General features: G+C 40.4%; 1 protein-coding gene across 1 annotated transcript in view; it reads right to left on the bottom strand.

Moving 5' to 3' along the window:
• NPNT (nephronectin) overlaps nucleotides 1–17347 on the bottom strand; it is a 74930-nt gene that overhangs the window by 10811 nt on the left and 46772 nt on the right. The window contains exon 10 of the mRNA XM_060088344.1: nucleotides 16380–16757. Coding sequence (XP_059944327.1) covers nucleotides 16380–16757 — 378 coding nt within the window. The remainder of the gene's footprint in view (nucleotides 1–16379; nucleotides 16758–17347) is intronic.

Genomic DNA, 17347 nt, shown 5'->3' with positions numbered 1-17347 from the left:
GGAGAGGCAAACATTAAACATGTAGATAAAAGAACACCACAACTCTAAATTCTGATGAAAACTAGGACGGAAAAACACCAGATGATGTCAGGGAGAATAGCTTGGTTGGGAGTGGGCAGTGTGTGAGAATGTTGGTGGTAGTGGAGGGGAATTCTTGGCCAAAGATCAGGGAATCCTCCCTTTTCTTTGCCAGAACTTAAACTAATTAGCTCTATTTTTATAAGGCGGGGAGTAAAAGATGTAGAACACCAAGGAACACACATCAGTCAAAAGGGTTCTTTTTCATTAATGTTCCAATTATTTTTAGCAGTAATTTTTTAAATCAAGTAAACGAATCCATAGTATTTGCACTGATTTTTTGAGCTTACTGCTTTTGAAGTTTTTCCCTTTTGTTGCAAAAGTCCAAACAGTGAAGCCCCTTCCTCTTCCACTCCCCCCACTCACATATACCCCTCTACACACAGCCTGAGAAAGATGGAAGAAGAGAAGCGGGTCAACGGACAAGATCTCGGACCACAGCCTGATCACAGGTGCCCTGGGAGAGGCAAAGGGCCGCCCTCTTTTACACTCAGATGACTGACAGCAATGACATCCAATCCCAGCTTTCCTTTCCTCACTTGGAGCTCTGAGAGGGAGGCTGCCTCTTATTTACTAGAAATATTACAGAGTTGTAGGCATACATGCTTCATTTCTCATGACAGGGAAAGTTAAAACACACACACACACACACACCTCTATAGAACAACATTTTTTGTTCCCTTCTCTTGTTGTAACTTATAGAAATCATCTCTGGATTGTAATAGTTCAAATCTTACAGTACCATATTTTAGGGGCATTATGATGGTTTGTCAGCACCCTTTTCTCCAAGTGAAGGATGGTCAAATGGTAAATGGAGTCTTGGTGCAGAGGGAGAGGATCCTAAAAAGGTTTCCTGGCACAGGGACCTGTTTTATAAAAGATCAAGGACATCCTCTCTGAGCAAGCACCATTCAGTCTGAGAGGGAAAGAACATGAAACCTTCCAAGCAAAAAGCAAAGTGCTGGAGTGGGGGAAGACGGAGTGTTTCAGGCAGTAAGTACAAAGACAGTGCTCGGGAACATTAGAGAAAGGAGTTCACAGTGTCTGTAGGATGCTCAGAAACGAAGAAAGTGGGACGGGAAGAGGTTAAAAGGAAGGAATGAGACCACATGTTTGGAAAACAGTCACCCAGAAAATTCGTTATCTAACAACTCGTGAAGTGCCAGATGGTTATTAGTATTTTAGGCACTTGGTTTCTAAGAACCTTTTAATTTAGCAGCAGACGATCATGCACACCTTCATTGCAATTCACTGGGAAACATGCCAAGGAATTTAGACCTGAAATGCTCAGCAGCTATTAGTTCTTACAATTTTGTGTGCTCCAGTCTGTAGCTCTGCCAAAGTACTGAACGAATCCTCCTTCCTTACGCGTACCAGTATGGACTGGTAAGCATCCCACTGAAGTGTCAAAAGAAGGTTCACTATTCACTCCCTGGTATGTTTTACAGTTTATATAAAAATGTTAAGTGAAATAATTTCCACTATGTACAAGAGAAACAGATGAACAAACAAAAAAACACAGACTAGAAAAAACAGTGATAAGAAATACACTCCCACACTTCACACTTATATGGTCAATTAACATATGACAAAGGAACCAAGAATATACAATGGGGAAAGGACAGACTCCTCAATAAATAATGTTGGGAAAACTGGACAGCCACATGCAGAAGAATGAAACTGGATCATTTTCTTACACTACACACAAAAAATGACAGAATGGGCTAAAGACTGGAACGTAAGACCTGAAATCATAAAACTCGTAGAATAAAAACCATAGGCGTTACGCTCCTTAACGCTGGCCTTGGAGATGATTTTTTTAGATCTGACGCCTAAAGCAAAATAAATAAGTGGGACTACATCACTAAAAACCTTCTGCGCAGGAAAGGAAATGATCGACAAAAATGAATGGGAGGAATATTTGCAGATCATTTATCTGATAAGGAGTTAATATCCAAAATATATAAAGAACTCATACAACTCCATAGGAAAAAAAAACAATCTGATTAAAAAAATGGGAAGGTCTGAAGAGAGATTTTTCCAAAGAAGATATACTAAAAGTACATGAAAAGGCGCTCATCATCACTAATCACCAGGGAAACGCACATCAAAACCACGATGAGATATCACCTCACATCTATTAGAATGGCTACTATCAAAAAGACAGTGGGCCCCAGAACAACATGAGTTTGAACTGTACAGGTCCACACTTATGCATATGGGTATTTTTCACTGAACGTATGCAAGAGATCCACCACACCGTCCACAGCTGGTTGAATCCACCACATGATATGGAACCTTGGATGGGGAGGGCCAAATGTAAAGTTATATGCAGATTTTCAACTGTGCAGAGGGTCAGTACTCCAACCCTTGAACAATTCAGGAAATTGACTGCCCAGGAAATAACAGATGGTTATTTGCATGCGGAGAAAAGAGAACTGTCATGCACTGTTGGTGGGAATAGGAATTTGAAAACGTTATGGAGAGTCCTCAAAAATTACAAATAGAACTACTGCATAATACAGCAATTCCACTCTTGGGTATATATCTGAAGAAAGTGAACACACTAATTTGAAATGATATATGCACCCCTGAGTTCACTGCATTGTTTACAACAGCCAAGACATGGAAACAACCTAAGTTCCCATCAATAGATGAATGGGAAAAGAAGTGGTGGTATATACATACACACAATTAAATGTTCCTCAGCCATAAAAAAATGAAATCCTGCCATTTGTAACAACATGGATGGATCCTGAGGGTATTAGGCTAAGGGTATTATTATGGAAGACAGAAAAAGACAAATACTGTATGATCTCACTTATATGTGGCATCTAAAAAAAAAAAAAGCTCATAGAACAGATTGGTGGCCGCCAGAGGCAGGAGGTAGGAGGTGAATGAAATGGGTGAAAGGGGTCAAAGGGTACAAACTTCCAGTTATCAGTAAATCATGAGGACGTATAATGTATGCATGGTGACTGTAGTTAATAATACTGTGTTGCATATTTGAAAGTTACTAAGAGAGCAAATCTTAAAAGTTTCCATTCACAAGAAAGAAAAAATTTATAACTATGGTGACAAGCGTTAACTAGATTTATTGTGGTGATCATTTGTGTAACATATGCAAATATGGAATCATACTGTACACCCAAACCGATGTAATGTTACATGTCCATATACATCAATAATAATAATAAAGAAATACACCAATATGCTAATAGAAGTGGTCTGAGTACTGGAAATAAAAGTAATGTTTTATCATTTATTGCTTTGCCTTTTGTAATTCTGTATTTTTTAAGATTGTTTATAAAAAGGATTTCTATTATGAAAAAAAGTACCTAAAACATTGAAAGAAAAGAGAGTTCTGTCAGAGTATATACACAGTCTCCTAGCCCATAGCAGCTATATGTCTGTTATTTGTATTTTGATTGCTCAAAGAGAACTTTGAATAGTCTTGATACCTGTTATTAAATGTGAGGCTATGAAATTGAGATGTATTTGTGAAATTCAAACATATTCTTTGATTCAATACAGAAAATGCTAATTAAAATACATGACTAGGGCTTCCCTAGTGGCGCAGTGTTTGGGAGTCCGCCTGCCGATGCAGGAGACACGGGTTCGTGCCCCGGTCCAGGAAGATCCCACATGCCAGGAGCGGCTGGGCCCGTGAGCCATGGCCGCTGAGCCTGCGCTCCGCAATGGGAGAGGCCACAACAATGAGAGGCCCGCGTACAGCAAAAAAAAAAAAAAAAAAATGACTAGCCTTATCTAAAAATAGAATTATAACTGGGAGAGATGCTAACACACACACACACACACACACACACACACACAAATATTTATATTTATAAAGACAAACACATATCTGATATTTTCTGTAGTTGGACCATTAATCCTTAGAATCAGAATGGTATAATTTTAGAGATTAGAAAAGGATAAGAGAAATGCTAACAACACAATTCCTCTACCATCTGTCTGTCCATCCTCCCTCCCTCTATTCCATCCACTTATTAATGCTCTCAATCAAGAAACTGACCATCCACTGAGTACGAGGCCCTGGGCTCACCTTTGTGAAGCAATGAGCATACTCTTTCCTTCATGGGATCTACATTCTAGAGGTGAGGACAGACATCTAACAATCTCCCAGGTAATGAATGCTTTAAAGGAGAACTAGAGGATGCTATGTGAGCTTTGGTGGTGAGCGGGAGAAGGGGGGCTGTCTAAGCTAGCCCAGGAGGAAGATGCATGAAAATCTCTGAGAGGTGCTGCTTACACTGCGACCTGAAGGATGAGTCACTGTGAGCTAGCGCCCTAGAGAGTGAACGGGTGAGAACTCAAACACCATTCTAGGTGTAGAGCTCACAGTGGGAGGGAAGGAGGGAACCAAATGAAGCTGGAGATGCAGGCAGACGTTGCAGGGCCTTTTAAAGCTCTGTAAATATTGTGGACTTTATTCTGGCGGAAACTGGAAGTCTCAAAGATTCTAACAGAGGAGCGCCAAGATCAGGTACATCATTCTGGCTGGAGCACAGAGAATGAACAGGAGGGCGGAGGGAGTGGCTGTCAGAGGGCAGTTATGGCCAAAATTAACATAAAAAAAAGAATGTTCATATACTCTTTAGAAGATTTCCTAAACATTTTTCTTCCATTAGTTAACGTTTCATCCAACAAGACGTACGTACTATAATCTTCCGCATGAACTAAAACACAGGGAACGTACAGGCACTGAAGCCAGCAGACAGCCAGATAAAAACGTGGTTGGCTGGGGCTCAGGGGCCCAGTACATTCCTAGCGGCTGGGGAACCCGGAGCCCTGGAGCCTGTGAGAAGAATTGGCCACACAGATAAGCAAGAAACTTCTTAAAAGGAACTCCATCCCAGAACATTCTATTAAATATATCTTCCCCAGGGATATAATATGAATGTAGAGCCTGCGTTCATGAATGAAGTTTCCCAAAGAGTCAACTGCATATTTTTACCAAAAAGCATTAAAAGTAAGTACAGTTGGGCTTCCCTGGTGGCACAGTGGTTGAGAATCTGCCTGCCAATGCAGGGGACACGGGTTCGAGCCCTGGTCTGGGAAGATCCCACATGCCGCGGAGCAACTAGTCCCGTGAGCCACAACTACTGAGCCTGCGCGTCTGGAGCCTGTGCTCTGCAACAAGAGAGGCCGCGATAGTGAGAGGCCCGCGCACCGCGATGAAGAGTGGTCCCCGCTTGCCACAACTAGGGGAAGCCCTCGCACAGAAACGAAGACCCAACATAGCAAAAATAAATAAATTAATTAACTCCTACCCCCAACATCTTCTTAAAAAAAATAAAAAAGTAAGCACAGTGAAGTAAATGTAAATATTATCACACACACCTCCCACTGCCACACTTCTTCCAAACAGTAACTACTATAGCAGAATGTAAGCACAATTTATTAAAGGTAGGTTTGCAAATTCTGTTTCTGTTCTAGGGTGGCTCCCATGACATTACCCAGGCCAGTTCTGGCATTTGTTGTTGGACTAAAAGATTAAAGATAACACGGTCTTAAATTCTTTCTATGCTTAGGGATTTAGTTCATCTGAAGAGAATGGTATGTATGTAACTTTCCTAATATCCTGAAGGCTCTTTCTGGTGGCGAAATTTAGAGATGACAGAGTGCGGATGAGTGACAAGGGTTTTAAGAGGCCACCTCTTGCGTCTCCCCTCCACACCGCTTTCTCTTCCCCTCCTCTCCCTCTGCCCCCCCTCCCTCTTCTCCTCTGCCCCTCTCTTTCCCTCTCCAGATGAAGAACATACACATTATAGCTTTAAATTACCAGAGAGAAGCAAATAAAAAGATTGGAAAAGAGATTCTGACATTTCCTTAACTATGTTAGAGAAAATTCCCAGCCATCTACTGATTACTAGCAAACAGCAAAAGGCTGCTGGGCTCCACAGAAATAAGCCCTCGTGTGCTAAAGCTTTCACTGTGTAGGAAAAATCCAAAAAGTTCAAAAGACACCTTTGGGCTAAGAGTAAAGAGCAGAACTAGGAAAAATTAAATCTCTAGTGAAAGGTGGAACATACACACAGCTAACAATAATGAGCCCCAATTTGTGACTCCCCTCTCTCTCTTCTAATAAAGTTTCAGGACAACTTGAAGCACTGCCTGGAACAATTGCTAAGTGTGGCCATAAGGGTGATGACTCAACTTTTCTAGATCAGTAGATCATTTGACAGGGAACGTGGAGGGAGAGAAGAAGGAAGGAGACGAGAGAGGGGATGCAGGGGCGAGGCAAGCGATGGCATCTTAGACCCCTTGCCTTTCATCCCCGCTCTGTCATCTCTAAAGATCCCTGGGTTTTGCCACCAGAACCGTTTTTATCCCCTTGCCCTCTTCTAAGCCAAAGGAAGTCAGAAGGTTAGGCGCTGTCAGGACTGAGTCCGAGCACTGGAACAGAACGCAGGCGGTGTCATAGCCAACTATTTGACTACAGTATAGCTGCTTGGGTGAGTGTGGCACGAACACCCCTGAGGTGACACAGAAGCCCACCTACTGTGGGGGACAGGTGTCAATGCCATCGGGCAAAATGAATCACTTTAGAGGAAGAAAGGAAGCTTTTATTTCTGATATTTATCAGACCCATCATGTATGTTTCTCATCTAGACAGATTCATCTCTGAAAAGGCTGTTGTTACTATTTGCTCAGTAAAGACGTTGAGGTGATGCTGTTTCTGTTTTAACATCACAACTGTTCAATTAGGTACCGTAAACACCTAAATAAAACAGGGTGTTCCAATTATTTGGTCGTAAGTAAAGGGTCTATAAAATAGCAGCTTTCTATTTTCAGTTTCTCTGCTCCCCTAATAGCTCATTCTTGCAAATCAATTTGTTTCTAAAGGATCTGGTTAGCCAAAAATAACATTTAAAATATTGTGAACATTAAAACTGTAATGAACCACAATAAAAAGCATCAGAAAAATATAAACTCAAAACCAGAACACAAAATAGGGCTGTGTTTTTATGAGTTAAGTAGGAAATGTTATCATTACCATATAAATGAATTCAACAACATCAACAGAAGTAGTATAGCTATTGTGTATTGAGTTCTTATTATATGCCAAGCACTCTCTCACCTAATTTTCACAACAGCCCAATGTAGCAGATACTATTATTATCACCACTTACGGATGAGGAAACAAAGTCATAGGAAGATTTAGTAACATGCCCCAAATCGCACAATACTTTTCATTACAACTCTATAGACAAATGTGCATAAAACTCAAGAAAAAATCTGATTTCTGACTTTGGTCACGTTCACCAAGAACTCAATTTATACTTTCTGGAAAGAGCTATTTTTTTCTTTACCAGCCATCATAGGATCCAATTAAAATATACATAAAATGCCTTGAAAACTTTCAGAATTCACAGCACCAGAATCTGACCTACAAGCAGTCCTTCAAAACACTTGCTGACATTTCATCTTCAGGGAGATGTCAGGCATCTTCTCAGGGTCTCTCTAGGCCTTACGGTTTACTAGAAAGCAAACTAGTTTGAAGACCTGTTCACCCCTCAGCAGAAACAATCTTTTCACTCATCACCACATAGAATCAGAAAAGATCATATTTCCATGACTAAGAACAATCTGATCACACCAGCCAGACTCTGTAAAATCCGTAAAAGGGAAATGAGAGAAAAAACCTGTGGACAGCAGGCAGCAAAGCAGCAATCATTAAAGTGCAAACAGTTTTGTTCTTACTGGTGGTGCTTGGAATTTCAGCACATTCTCATGAACATCACAGCAACAATGAGTCTGGTTTTCTTATATGGCCACTCATAAGAGCAGCTGATATGTATTACAATGTATTCTATAATCTTTACTCTGCAACACTTTTTTTCTTTATATGACCCAGATGCTATATGCTATATTTTAGGCACAATTTTAAACAACCCACATCTGGCTAATTCTGTCTCCATTAAAGACATGGTTCTGCTGGGTTGGAGCTGCCATTATGGTTTAGAGAGCCCTACTCTTTAGTGTAGTCAGCAGATCAGCAGTGTTACTTACTTCTGAGCTTGTTAAAAATGCAGAATCTCAGGTGCTAACCTAGACCCACGGAATCAAAGTTTTCATTTTAACAAAGTCTCTGTGTGACCTGTACACACACTAAAGACTGAGACGTACTTCCCTAGAAAGTCCGATTTACTAAATTGGTGGTAGGGATTAGGCATCTACATTTTCAATAAGCACCCTAGGTTATTCTGGTTCAACTGGGCTTCTGATAACACTTTGAGAAAAATCTACTTCCTGATCCAAGTGCTATTATATTCCTTGCAGAGCTTCCTAGCTAAAACTGGACAGATCTGACGTGCTCAATTGTAAAGAAATTTTGAAAGGTTAAAAATAAGTTAAAACTTTGAATGAATTTTTAAAAACCAGTAAGTTCTAAATAAAGTTAACATGATTCACAATCAGAATCCCCCGGGGTAGTTTTTCAAAACACACAACTCAACTCTCCTGCTGGGAGAGTAGGATTCTATTACCCCTGGCCCTTCTCCTAAGGATTGGCTACTATAATAAATTACTGTGACCAGTGACAGTGGGAATGGGAAGATTAAAAATCACTGCATGAGGATAACACAAAGACAATGAAAATCACCTCAAATATCAACAGCTGGATAGATCCATGGTTACTATTTTGGTCTTTTTTCTTCCAGACTTTTATATTCATCCAGACATATGAAGACGTGTATTTTACATGTAATTGGGATCAAATGGTATGCACAGTTTTGTATATTCTTTTCACTTAACATTTTTATAACCTAGGTACTTTCCCAAGTCATTAAACATTTTTTTTTAAAAAAAACATTACTTCATACTATTTCATGGTATTGCTAGACTGAAATTGCATTTTCCCCTAATGTCCTTTACTTTGGAGTCTACATAATGTTTTTCTTATGTTCTCTGCTCTGGGATAGCTCCTACCTGCTCTTATACCAGATTTTTATCTTTGATATTCACTTGGTCTCCAACTTTTTAGCAATCCCCTACAGCATACCTCTGGTGTCCAGACAGGCAGCCCACCAGTTAAATCTGCCTTTCTTGCTCTAAGTCTGCCCAGCACTTTTCTGCTCTCCCCTCCCCCGCAGGCTCTCCCAGAGTCCAAGGTCAACCCACTGGTCTCAGAAACCATGCAAATGAGAGCCAATGGTAGAAGGCTATTCGATTTGTGGAGCATGGTCTCTATAATTCTTAGTTCAGCCCAGCCTGATCTGAAGTGGGTTATAATAACCTCTAATCCCAACAGTTAAATAAACCCAGTTAAATCCACTCAGGAAATGATGCACATTATATACCTCTCCAAGAGATTCACAGTGACCATTAGCATATTGAAAAGTCCCACACTTAACAAACCTATTTAAGTGGCTAAACCAAGGGTCTCTTAAATTTATTTGACCTCAGAACTCTTTTAGGCATACACTTGCATAATATTCCAGAGAACTAATGTTCTATGAAACACACTTTGAGAAACACTGGTCTGTCCCATTAGTGAAGGAAGAAGAATTTCATGCTATATCAGGTAACTTTAGTGTTGCTCAAATCATGCCTATAGGGCTTCCCTGGTGGCACAGTGGTTGAGAATCTGCCTGCTAATGCAGGGGACACGGGTTCGAGCCCTGGTCTGGGAGGATCCCACATGCCACGGAGCAACTAGGCCTGTGAGCCACAACTACTGAGCCTGCATGTCTGGAGCCTGTGCTCCGCAACAAGAGAGGCCGCGATAGTGAGAGGCCCGTACACAGCGATGAAGAGTGGCCCCTGCTTGCCACAACTGGAGAAAGCCCTCGCACAGAAACGAAGACCCAACACAGCAAAAAATTAAAAAAAAAAAATCATGCCTATAGGACTAGCCCTGAAAATACATCTGGTTATAATTCTGTTCACACAATCTGAAAAACCTAGGGTTCCTCAAGTTAAAGTTATTTTAAAAACACCTGTTTAATATTTCATATCATACATAAAAAGTCATTTCCTTAATCATGTATTATTTAAATGCTCCTGGGACTTCCCTGGTGGTGCAGTGGTTAAGAGTCTGCCTGCCAATGCAGGGAACACGGGTTTGAGCCCTGGTCTGGGAAGATCCCACGTGCTGCGGAGCAACTAAGCCCATGCACAACTACTGAGCCTGTGCTCTAGAGCCTGTGAGCCACAACTACTGAGCCCGTGTGCCACAACTACTGAGCCCGCACGCCATGACTACTGAAGCCCGTGCTCCTAGAGCCTGTGCTCTGTGACAAGAGAAGCCACCACAATGAGAAGCCCGCGCACCACAACGAAGAGTAGCCCCCGCTCGCTGCAACTAGAGAAAGCCCGCGCACGGCAATGAAGACCCAGCGCGGCCAAAAATAAATAATAAAAGTATAACAGAAAAATTATTTGAGCTAGTTTCAGGAGCTAGGAAATATATACTTTGAAACATTATCTCTAACTTCGTTTTCCTTCTCACCAACTTTGACTTTTCAGATTTAATAATCCACTGAATAGAACATCAATCTCCAAAAAGGAAGGGAGGAAAGGGAGAAAGAGAGAAAAAGACGGTGGAAGCACAATTAAAAACCTCCCCATATTACATATTATAAAAATAAGTAACAATCAGGAAAGAATATTTTTTATTTCTTAAATATAGATTTAATGTGTTACTAAACTAGCTTGTGTATGGAAATTGATTACATGATGATAATTTTTATTTTAAAATGTCATGAGTGATTGATCTAATCATTCACTTCTATGTCCCACAAATAGTATTCAATTGCTGATTATGTGCCAGGCATTATTCTAGGTTCTTGAGATATACCAATGAGCGAAACAGAGAAAGACCCCTGCCCCTCAAAAAAGCTTATATTCTAGTCAGAAGAGATAAAAATAGACATTATAAATAAGTAAACAAGATAGTATATAGAAGGTGATAAATGCTATTTAAAAAAACAGTAGAGAGTTGTGAGATCAGGTGTGCTGGCAGTGGCTGCAGAGGTCACAGTATTGAAGAGGGGGTGGTCAGAGTGGCCTCACTAGCAAGTTGAGATGTGCATGAAGAGGAGAGAAAGTGAGACAAGCTGATAGCCAGAGGAGGAGTGTTCCATAAAGAGGGAAGAGCTGGAGCAAAAATCCTAAGATGGGAGAAGCTGGAGGAACAGAGAGGAGGCTGGAGTGAAGTGAATGAGGGGAGGAGTGCTAGGAGATGTGATCTGAGGACTTTGGAAGCCGCCGGGAGGGCTTCTGTTCTCACTGAAGGAAGTGGGTGCTAATGCAGAGCTTTGAACAATGACAACTCATTTAAGTTTTATTTTTTTATTTATTTTTATTTATTTTAAATTAGTTTCTGCTTTATAACAAAGTGAATCAGTCATACATATACATCTGTTCCCACATCCCTTCCCTCTTGCGTCTCCCTCCCTCCCACCCTCCCTATCCCACCCCTCCAGGCGGTCTCATTTAAGTTTTAAAAGATGACTCTGGCTGCTGGGTTGAGGAGAGACAGCAGAGGGACAAGGGTGGGAGCGGGCAGACCGGCTGGAAGGCTACCGCAGTACAGATCCGTGGGTCCTCACCCGTCATTCTCAAATCCAAAAGCTGCTTCCATAAACTCATTAGGTGGCAAATCTAACCTTCACGTAACCTAACTTAGATGGCTTTAGTAGCCAAATTAGTGTAAATATTCATGTTTCCCTGTAGAAACATTAATATGCTTCAGTGTGTGCTATACAGCAAATGCGCCTTATTACTTTTCTAAAATCTAAGAAAAATGCTGTATTACTTATCTGGAAAAAGGATTTTGGACCTGTACACCAGGGGGAAGGATGGCCTGGGCCAGACTGCTAGCCCTGGCGATGGTGAGCAATAGCCACACTTCAGATGTAATTTGAAGGCAGGGCTGACAGGATTTCCATACAGCTTCGATGTGGGTATAAAAAGTAATTTAAAATGACTCCAAGTTTTTTGGCCTTAGCAATTGGTAGGATGGAGGTGCCATCTCCTGGGGTGGGAAAAGCTGTGGGTAGAATGTGTTTGGGGTGACGATCAGGAATGATTAGACAAGTTGAGTTTGAGACATGTATCTTCATCCAACTAGAGCAGTTAAACAGGCAGGTGATATACAAGTCTAGAGTTTGGGGAGAAGTCTGGGCTAGAGATGTACTTGTGCTATAATTGTTTTTCTTCCTTGATTTCCTTTTAGAATATCTTTATAGTCTTTTCTTGGGGGACAATACATACCTACACACACACACACACACACACACACACACACATATACACATCACAGAGGCAAGTTCTGTTTAACAACCTCTTCCATTAAACATATATATATATATATATATATATTTCAATGTAAAGAAAAACACAACTGAAGTATGGGGCTATTTGGAGACTGACCAACAGTGGCTGTAATTAACATCACCTGAAAATTCATGGAATGAGGAGAGCCAAAGTCTACTCTCAGACCAGTGGAGAATAAGGATGGCTTAAGAAATTACTATGCCAGAAATGAAGAAAATAGTCAATGAATAAATGGTGTTGAACTAAAATAGTGCTAAAGTTCCTTTCTGTTTTCACAGTGAATAAATACTAGTTATTTGTTCTGAATTAAAAACTTAGAACCACTCCCTTATTTGGAATATATGCTAAAGTCTCCAGACAGCAAATTAAGAAGTGTCTAAAATATCCTCATCCATGCTGACATTAACCAGCAGCTAGGGCTGAAGATGAAATGAGAGTGGAATTTAATTTTTGGCAGGAATATCCAGAGGCAGCAATGCTATCTGTGGCATGCAACAGCCTTGGCATGGGATCAAGGTAATTCTTTCCCAGGGTATGTCTTTAAGATCACACTCTCTTAGGACAGGTGCTCTCAAACATCATCGGAACTCCGTGTCTCCCCAGTTTCATCCTGCTAAATTCTGTTGGTGAACTTCAATGTTATTATTATTATTATTATTTTTTGCAGTACGCAGGCCTCTCACTGTTGTGGCCTCTCCTGTTGCGGAGCACAGGCTCCGGACGCGCAGGCTCAGCGGCCATGGCTCACGGGCCCAGCCGCTCTGCGGCACGTGGGATCTTCCCGGACTGGGACATGAACCCGTGTCCCCTGAATCGGCAGGCGGACTCTCAACCGCTGCACCACCAGGGAAGCCCTTCAATGCTATTTTTAATTCGTATGTGTGTTGGTATAGAGAGGAATAATGGGAAGCAAGAGAGACTTTTAAAAAGAGAACACATTAAAAGGCTCAAAAAGAGGTTGAAAAATTGCAAATTTTCTTCTGGTAATAAGGGAAAAACCTCTTCCTCCTTCAAAACTTCTTCTTTACCCATAGCCTCTATCACCATTGGTGGTACCCAGTCACCCATTAAAAATCTGGAATCTTTAAATCCAACCTAGCTCCAGTTTAGATTTAACCACCAGCTTACAGTAAATACAAGGGGTAGCTGTCCAGTTTTTCTCATCAATCCTTGGCTCAAACTGCCAGTTTGTTGGTAGTTTATTGCGCATGCTGTGCTGCTTCCTATGCTTGTGCCTCTGTTGTGTGGTCCCCATGAACTATAATATCCCCCTTTTTTCATCCCCTTTGTCCCATTTCACTCAAGAAGCCTCCCCACTCCCCAAACTGTCCCTGGCCAAAGATGGGTTAGGTACCCTTTCTCTCTACCCCCATAATGTCCCACACAAATCTCTCCCACTAACACAGTACCACAGTTATCTTCGGCAACTGTGTTTTCCATCAGACTATAAGGTTTTCTGTTTTACCTTTGTAAGCCCAATGCCTAATATAGGGCCTGGCATTCTAAAACACGCTAAAAATGTTTACTGATTGAATGAATGAACACTTAGGTTAAAAGTTAAATGGCACGTGCTATATTAAGCTCCCCATCTCTGAGAGTTTTCAAGTAAATATGAATATGTTAGGAGAATTCTCATACTGGATAGAAGCTGTGATCTACTATATAACTTTGTGATACTCCTTCCATTTCTATTCACATTCTTATTTGCCCAACTGACTGGCTTCTATACAGCTCTTTACAATATTTAACAATAGGGATATATAACTTACACTTTGTATAACTAATTCATTTTATGAGTTTTATTCTTATTCAAGCCATGGCCTGTGGTTGAAATACCATCATAAAAAGTTTATTAAAAATGTGCTAACACCAGGGAGATCAGCTCAGTGCTTTGTGACCACCTAGAGGGGTGGGATAGGGAGGGTGGGATGGAGATACAAGAGGGAAGAGATATGGGAACATATGTATATGTATAACTGATTCACTTTGTTATAAAGCAGAAACTAACACACCATTGTAAAGTAATTATACTCCAATAAAGCTGTAAAAAAAAAAATGTGCTAACACAAAAGACCCCAAATAGCCAAAGCAATCCTGAGAAAGAAGAACAAAGTGGTAGGCATCACACTTCCTGATTTCAAGCTATACTAAAAAGATATAGTCATCAAAGAGTATTGTACCGGCATAAAAACAGACATATAGACCAACGGAACAAAATCAAGAGCCCAGAAATAAACCTAAGCACATGTGGTCAAATAATATTTGACAAGGGAGCCAAGAATACTCAAGGGAGAAAATTCAGTCTCTTCATAAATTGTGCTGGAAAAATTGGATAGCCACATGCAAAAGAATGAATCCAGACCCTAATCTTACATCACTCACAAAAACTAGCTTGAAATGAATTAAAGACTTGAACATAAGACCTGGAACCACAAAACTCCTAGAAGAAAACGTAGGAAGAAAGCTCCTTGACATGGGTCTTGGCAATGATTTTTTGATATGACACCTAAAGCACAAGCAATAAAATAATAAGTGGGATGACATCAAACTAAAAACCTTCTGCACAGCAAAAGAAACCATCAACAAAACAAAAAGACAACCTATGGAATGGGAAAAAATGTTTGCAAATCATGTATCTGGCAACGGGTTAACATCTAAATTATATAGGGAACTCATACAAATTAATAGCGAAAAATCCAATAATCCAGTTAAAAAGTGGGCAAAGGACCTGAATAGGCATTTGTCCAAAGAAGATATACTAAATGGCCAGCAGATACATGAAAAGATGCTCAGCATCATTAATTATTAGGGAATGCAAATTAAAACCACAATGAGATATCACCTCATACCTGTTAGAATGGCTGTTTACCAAAAGGACAAGAGATAACAAGTGGTGGTGAGGGTGTGGAGATAAGGGAACCCTGATGCGCTGTTGGTGGGATTTTAAGCTGGTGCAGCCACTATGGAAAACAGTATGGAGGTTCCACAAAAAGCTGAAAACAGGGGCTTCCCTGGTGGCGCAGTGGTTGAGAGTCCGCCTGCCGATGCAGGGGACACGGGTTCGTGCCCCGATCCCGGAAGATCCCACATGCCGCGGAGCGGCTGGGCCCGCGAGCCATGGCCGCGGAGCCTGTGTGTCCGGAGCCTGTGCTCCGCAACGGGAGAGGCCACAGCAGTGAGAGGCCCGCGTACAGCAAAAAAAAAAAAAAAAAAAAAAAGCTGAAAACAGAACTACCATATGATCCAGCAATCTTAGTTCTGGGAATATATCCAAAGGAAATAAAAACACTATGCGTAAGAGATATCTGCACCTCTTCATTCACAGCATTATTTACAATAGCCAAGACATAGAAACAACCTAAGTGTCCACTGACAGATGAATGAATAAAGAAATTGTGGTATATATAAACATATATACAGTGGAATATTAGTGAGCTGTAACAATGAGAAGATCCTGCCATCTGAGACAACATGGATGGACCTTGAGGGTAGAATGCTAAGTGAAATAAATCTGACAGAGAAAGGCAAATACTGTACATGACCTCACTTATATGTGGACTATTAAAAGAAAACAAACTCATAGAAAAAGGGATCAGATTTGTGGTTACTAGAGGTGGGAAGGGAAAACAGGATGAAGGTGGTCAAAAGGTACAAATTCAGTTACAAGATACACTAGTACCAGGGATGTAGCGTACAACAATATACACAACAACGACTATAGTTAGACCTGCTGTATAACTTAAATGGAAGTTGTTAAGACAGTAAGTCCTAAGAGTTCCCATACCAAAGAAAAAAATGTGTTTTCCTTTTTCTTCTATTTTGTATCTACGTGAAATGATGGATGTTAACTAAACATACTGTGGTAATCATTTCATGATATGGATAAGCCAAAACACTATGCTGTACTCAAATGTATACGGTGCTGTATGTCAATTACATCTCAATAAAACTGGAAAAAAAACCCTCAAAAAAATGTGGTAACGTTTATGACTTACTGAACACATCTCCTCGGGGTTTCTGAGGCTCTGTCTGTATCCTGTTGTCAACTGTAATCCTTCTTGGAGACTCAGTGGCAACTGGTGCTACACTTGTCAGTCTGGTGGTTGGTCCTCCTGGGGCTGTTGCTGGCGGAGGTGTTCTGAGTTCTGTGGGTGCGGCAGGCTGTGGTGCTGGCTTCAGGGCAGGTCTTGTTGTTGGCTCAGATGTGGGCCTGCTGGTAATGACAGCAGGTACATAGGGTGTCTTCAGAGGCCACCTAGTACTTCTGACATCAGGGATCCAATTACTGTGTCCTCCATCGCCCCTTGAAACGGTACCATTTTCCTTTGGTACATGAATTGGACCTGAAGGTTCAATCATGACTTTTGGAATATCTAAAACAGTAAATGTATTTAAATTAGTGTACAACCCTCTCACCTTAAGAAGTAAAATATCAAATTGTAAAAAACAAACACATCAAAATACCTCATGCTAACTGGCTTACTTTTCACATTGAGAATATTCCCCTACTGTTAAGTCAGGCTGTTTTCCAAAAAAAATTATTATGTGTGTGTATATGTAATATATACACATATATATTCATACACACATGTATCTATTTGGTGGATATACACAAAAATTATATTGTGTTTCTGTAATGAAATGTATCATCTGAAACATAAAATGTTTTAAGTATTTGTAAAGTGGAAAGAGAGAAGAATCAATGAGATTTTTAAATGCAGAGACATTCTAAAATTTTAAAATATGAGAAATGTATATTTAGAGTCTATGTTAAGTGTCTCCATGGTATGTGTATATTATAAAATCATGTTTAGAATTGTCTGAAGACTAATAGTTTTCTCTTCCACACTTTATATAAATTCAATTCACACAAATCATTTTCATTAAATGTTCTACTCACTGTTTTATATTTGGTTTTCCTTCCCCTTTACTAATTTATACAATTGCTTTTTAAAGAAATCTC

Source organism: Mesoplodon densirostris, chromosome 1 (genome assembly GCF_025265405.1).
Source record: "Mesoplodon densirostris isolate mMesDen1 chromosome 1, mMesDen1 primary haplotype, whole genome shotgun sequence".
Classification (NCBI taxonomy): domain Eukaryota; kingdom Metazoa; phylum Chordata; class Mammalia; order Artiodactyla; family Ziphiidae; genus Mesoplodon; species Mesoplodon densirostris.
This window is presented reverse-complemented; position numbering and strand designations above follow the sequence as displayed.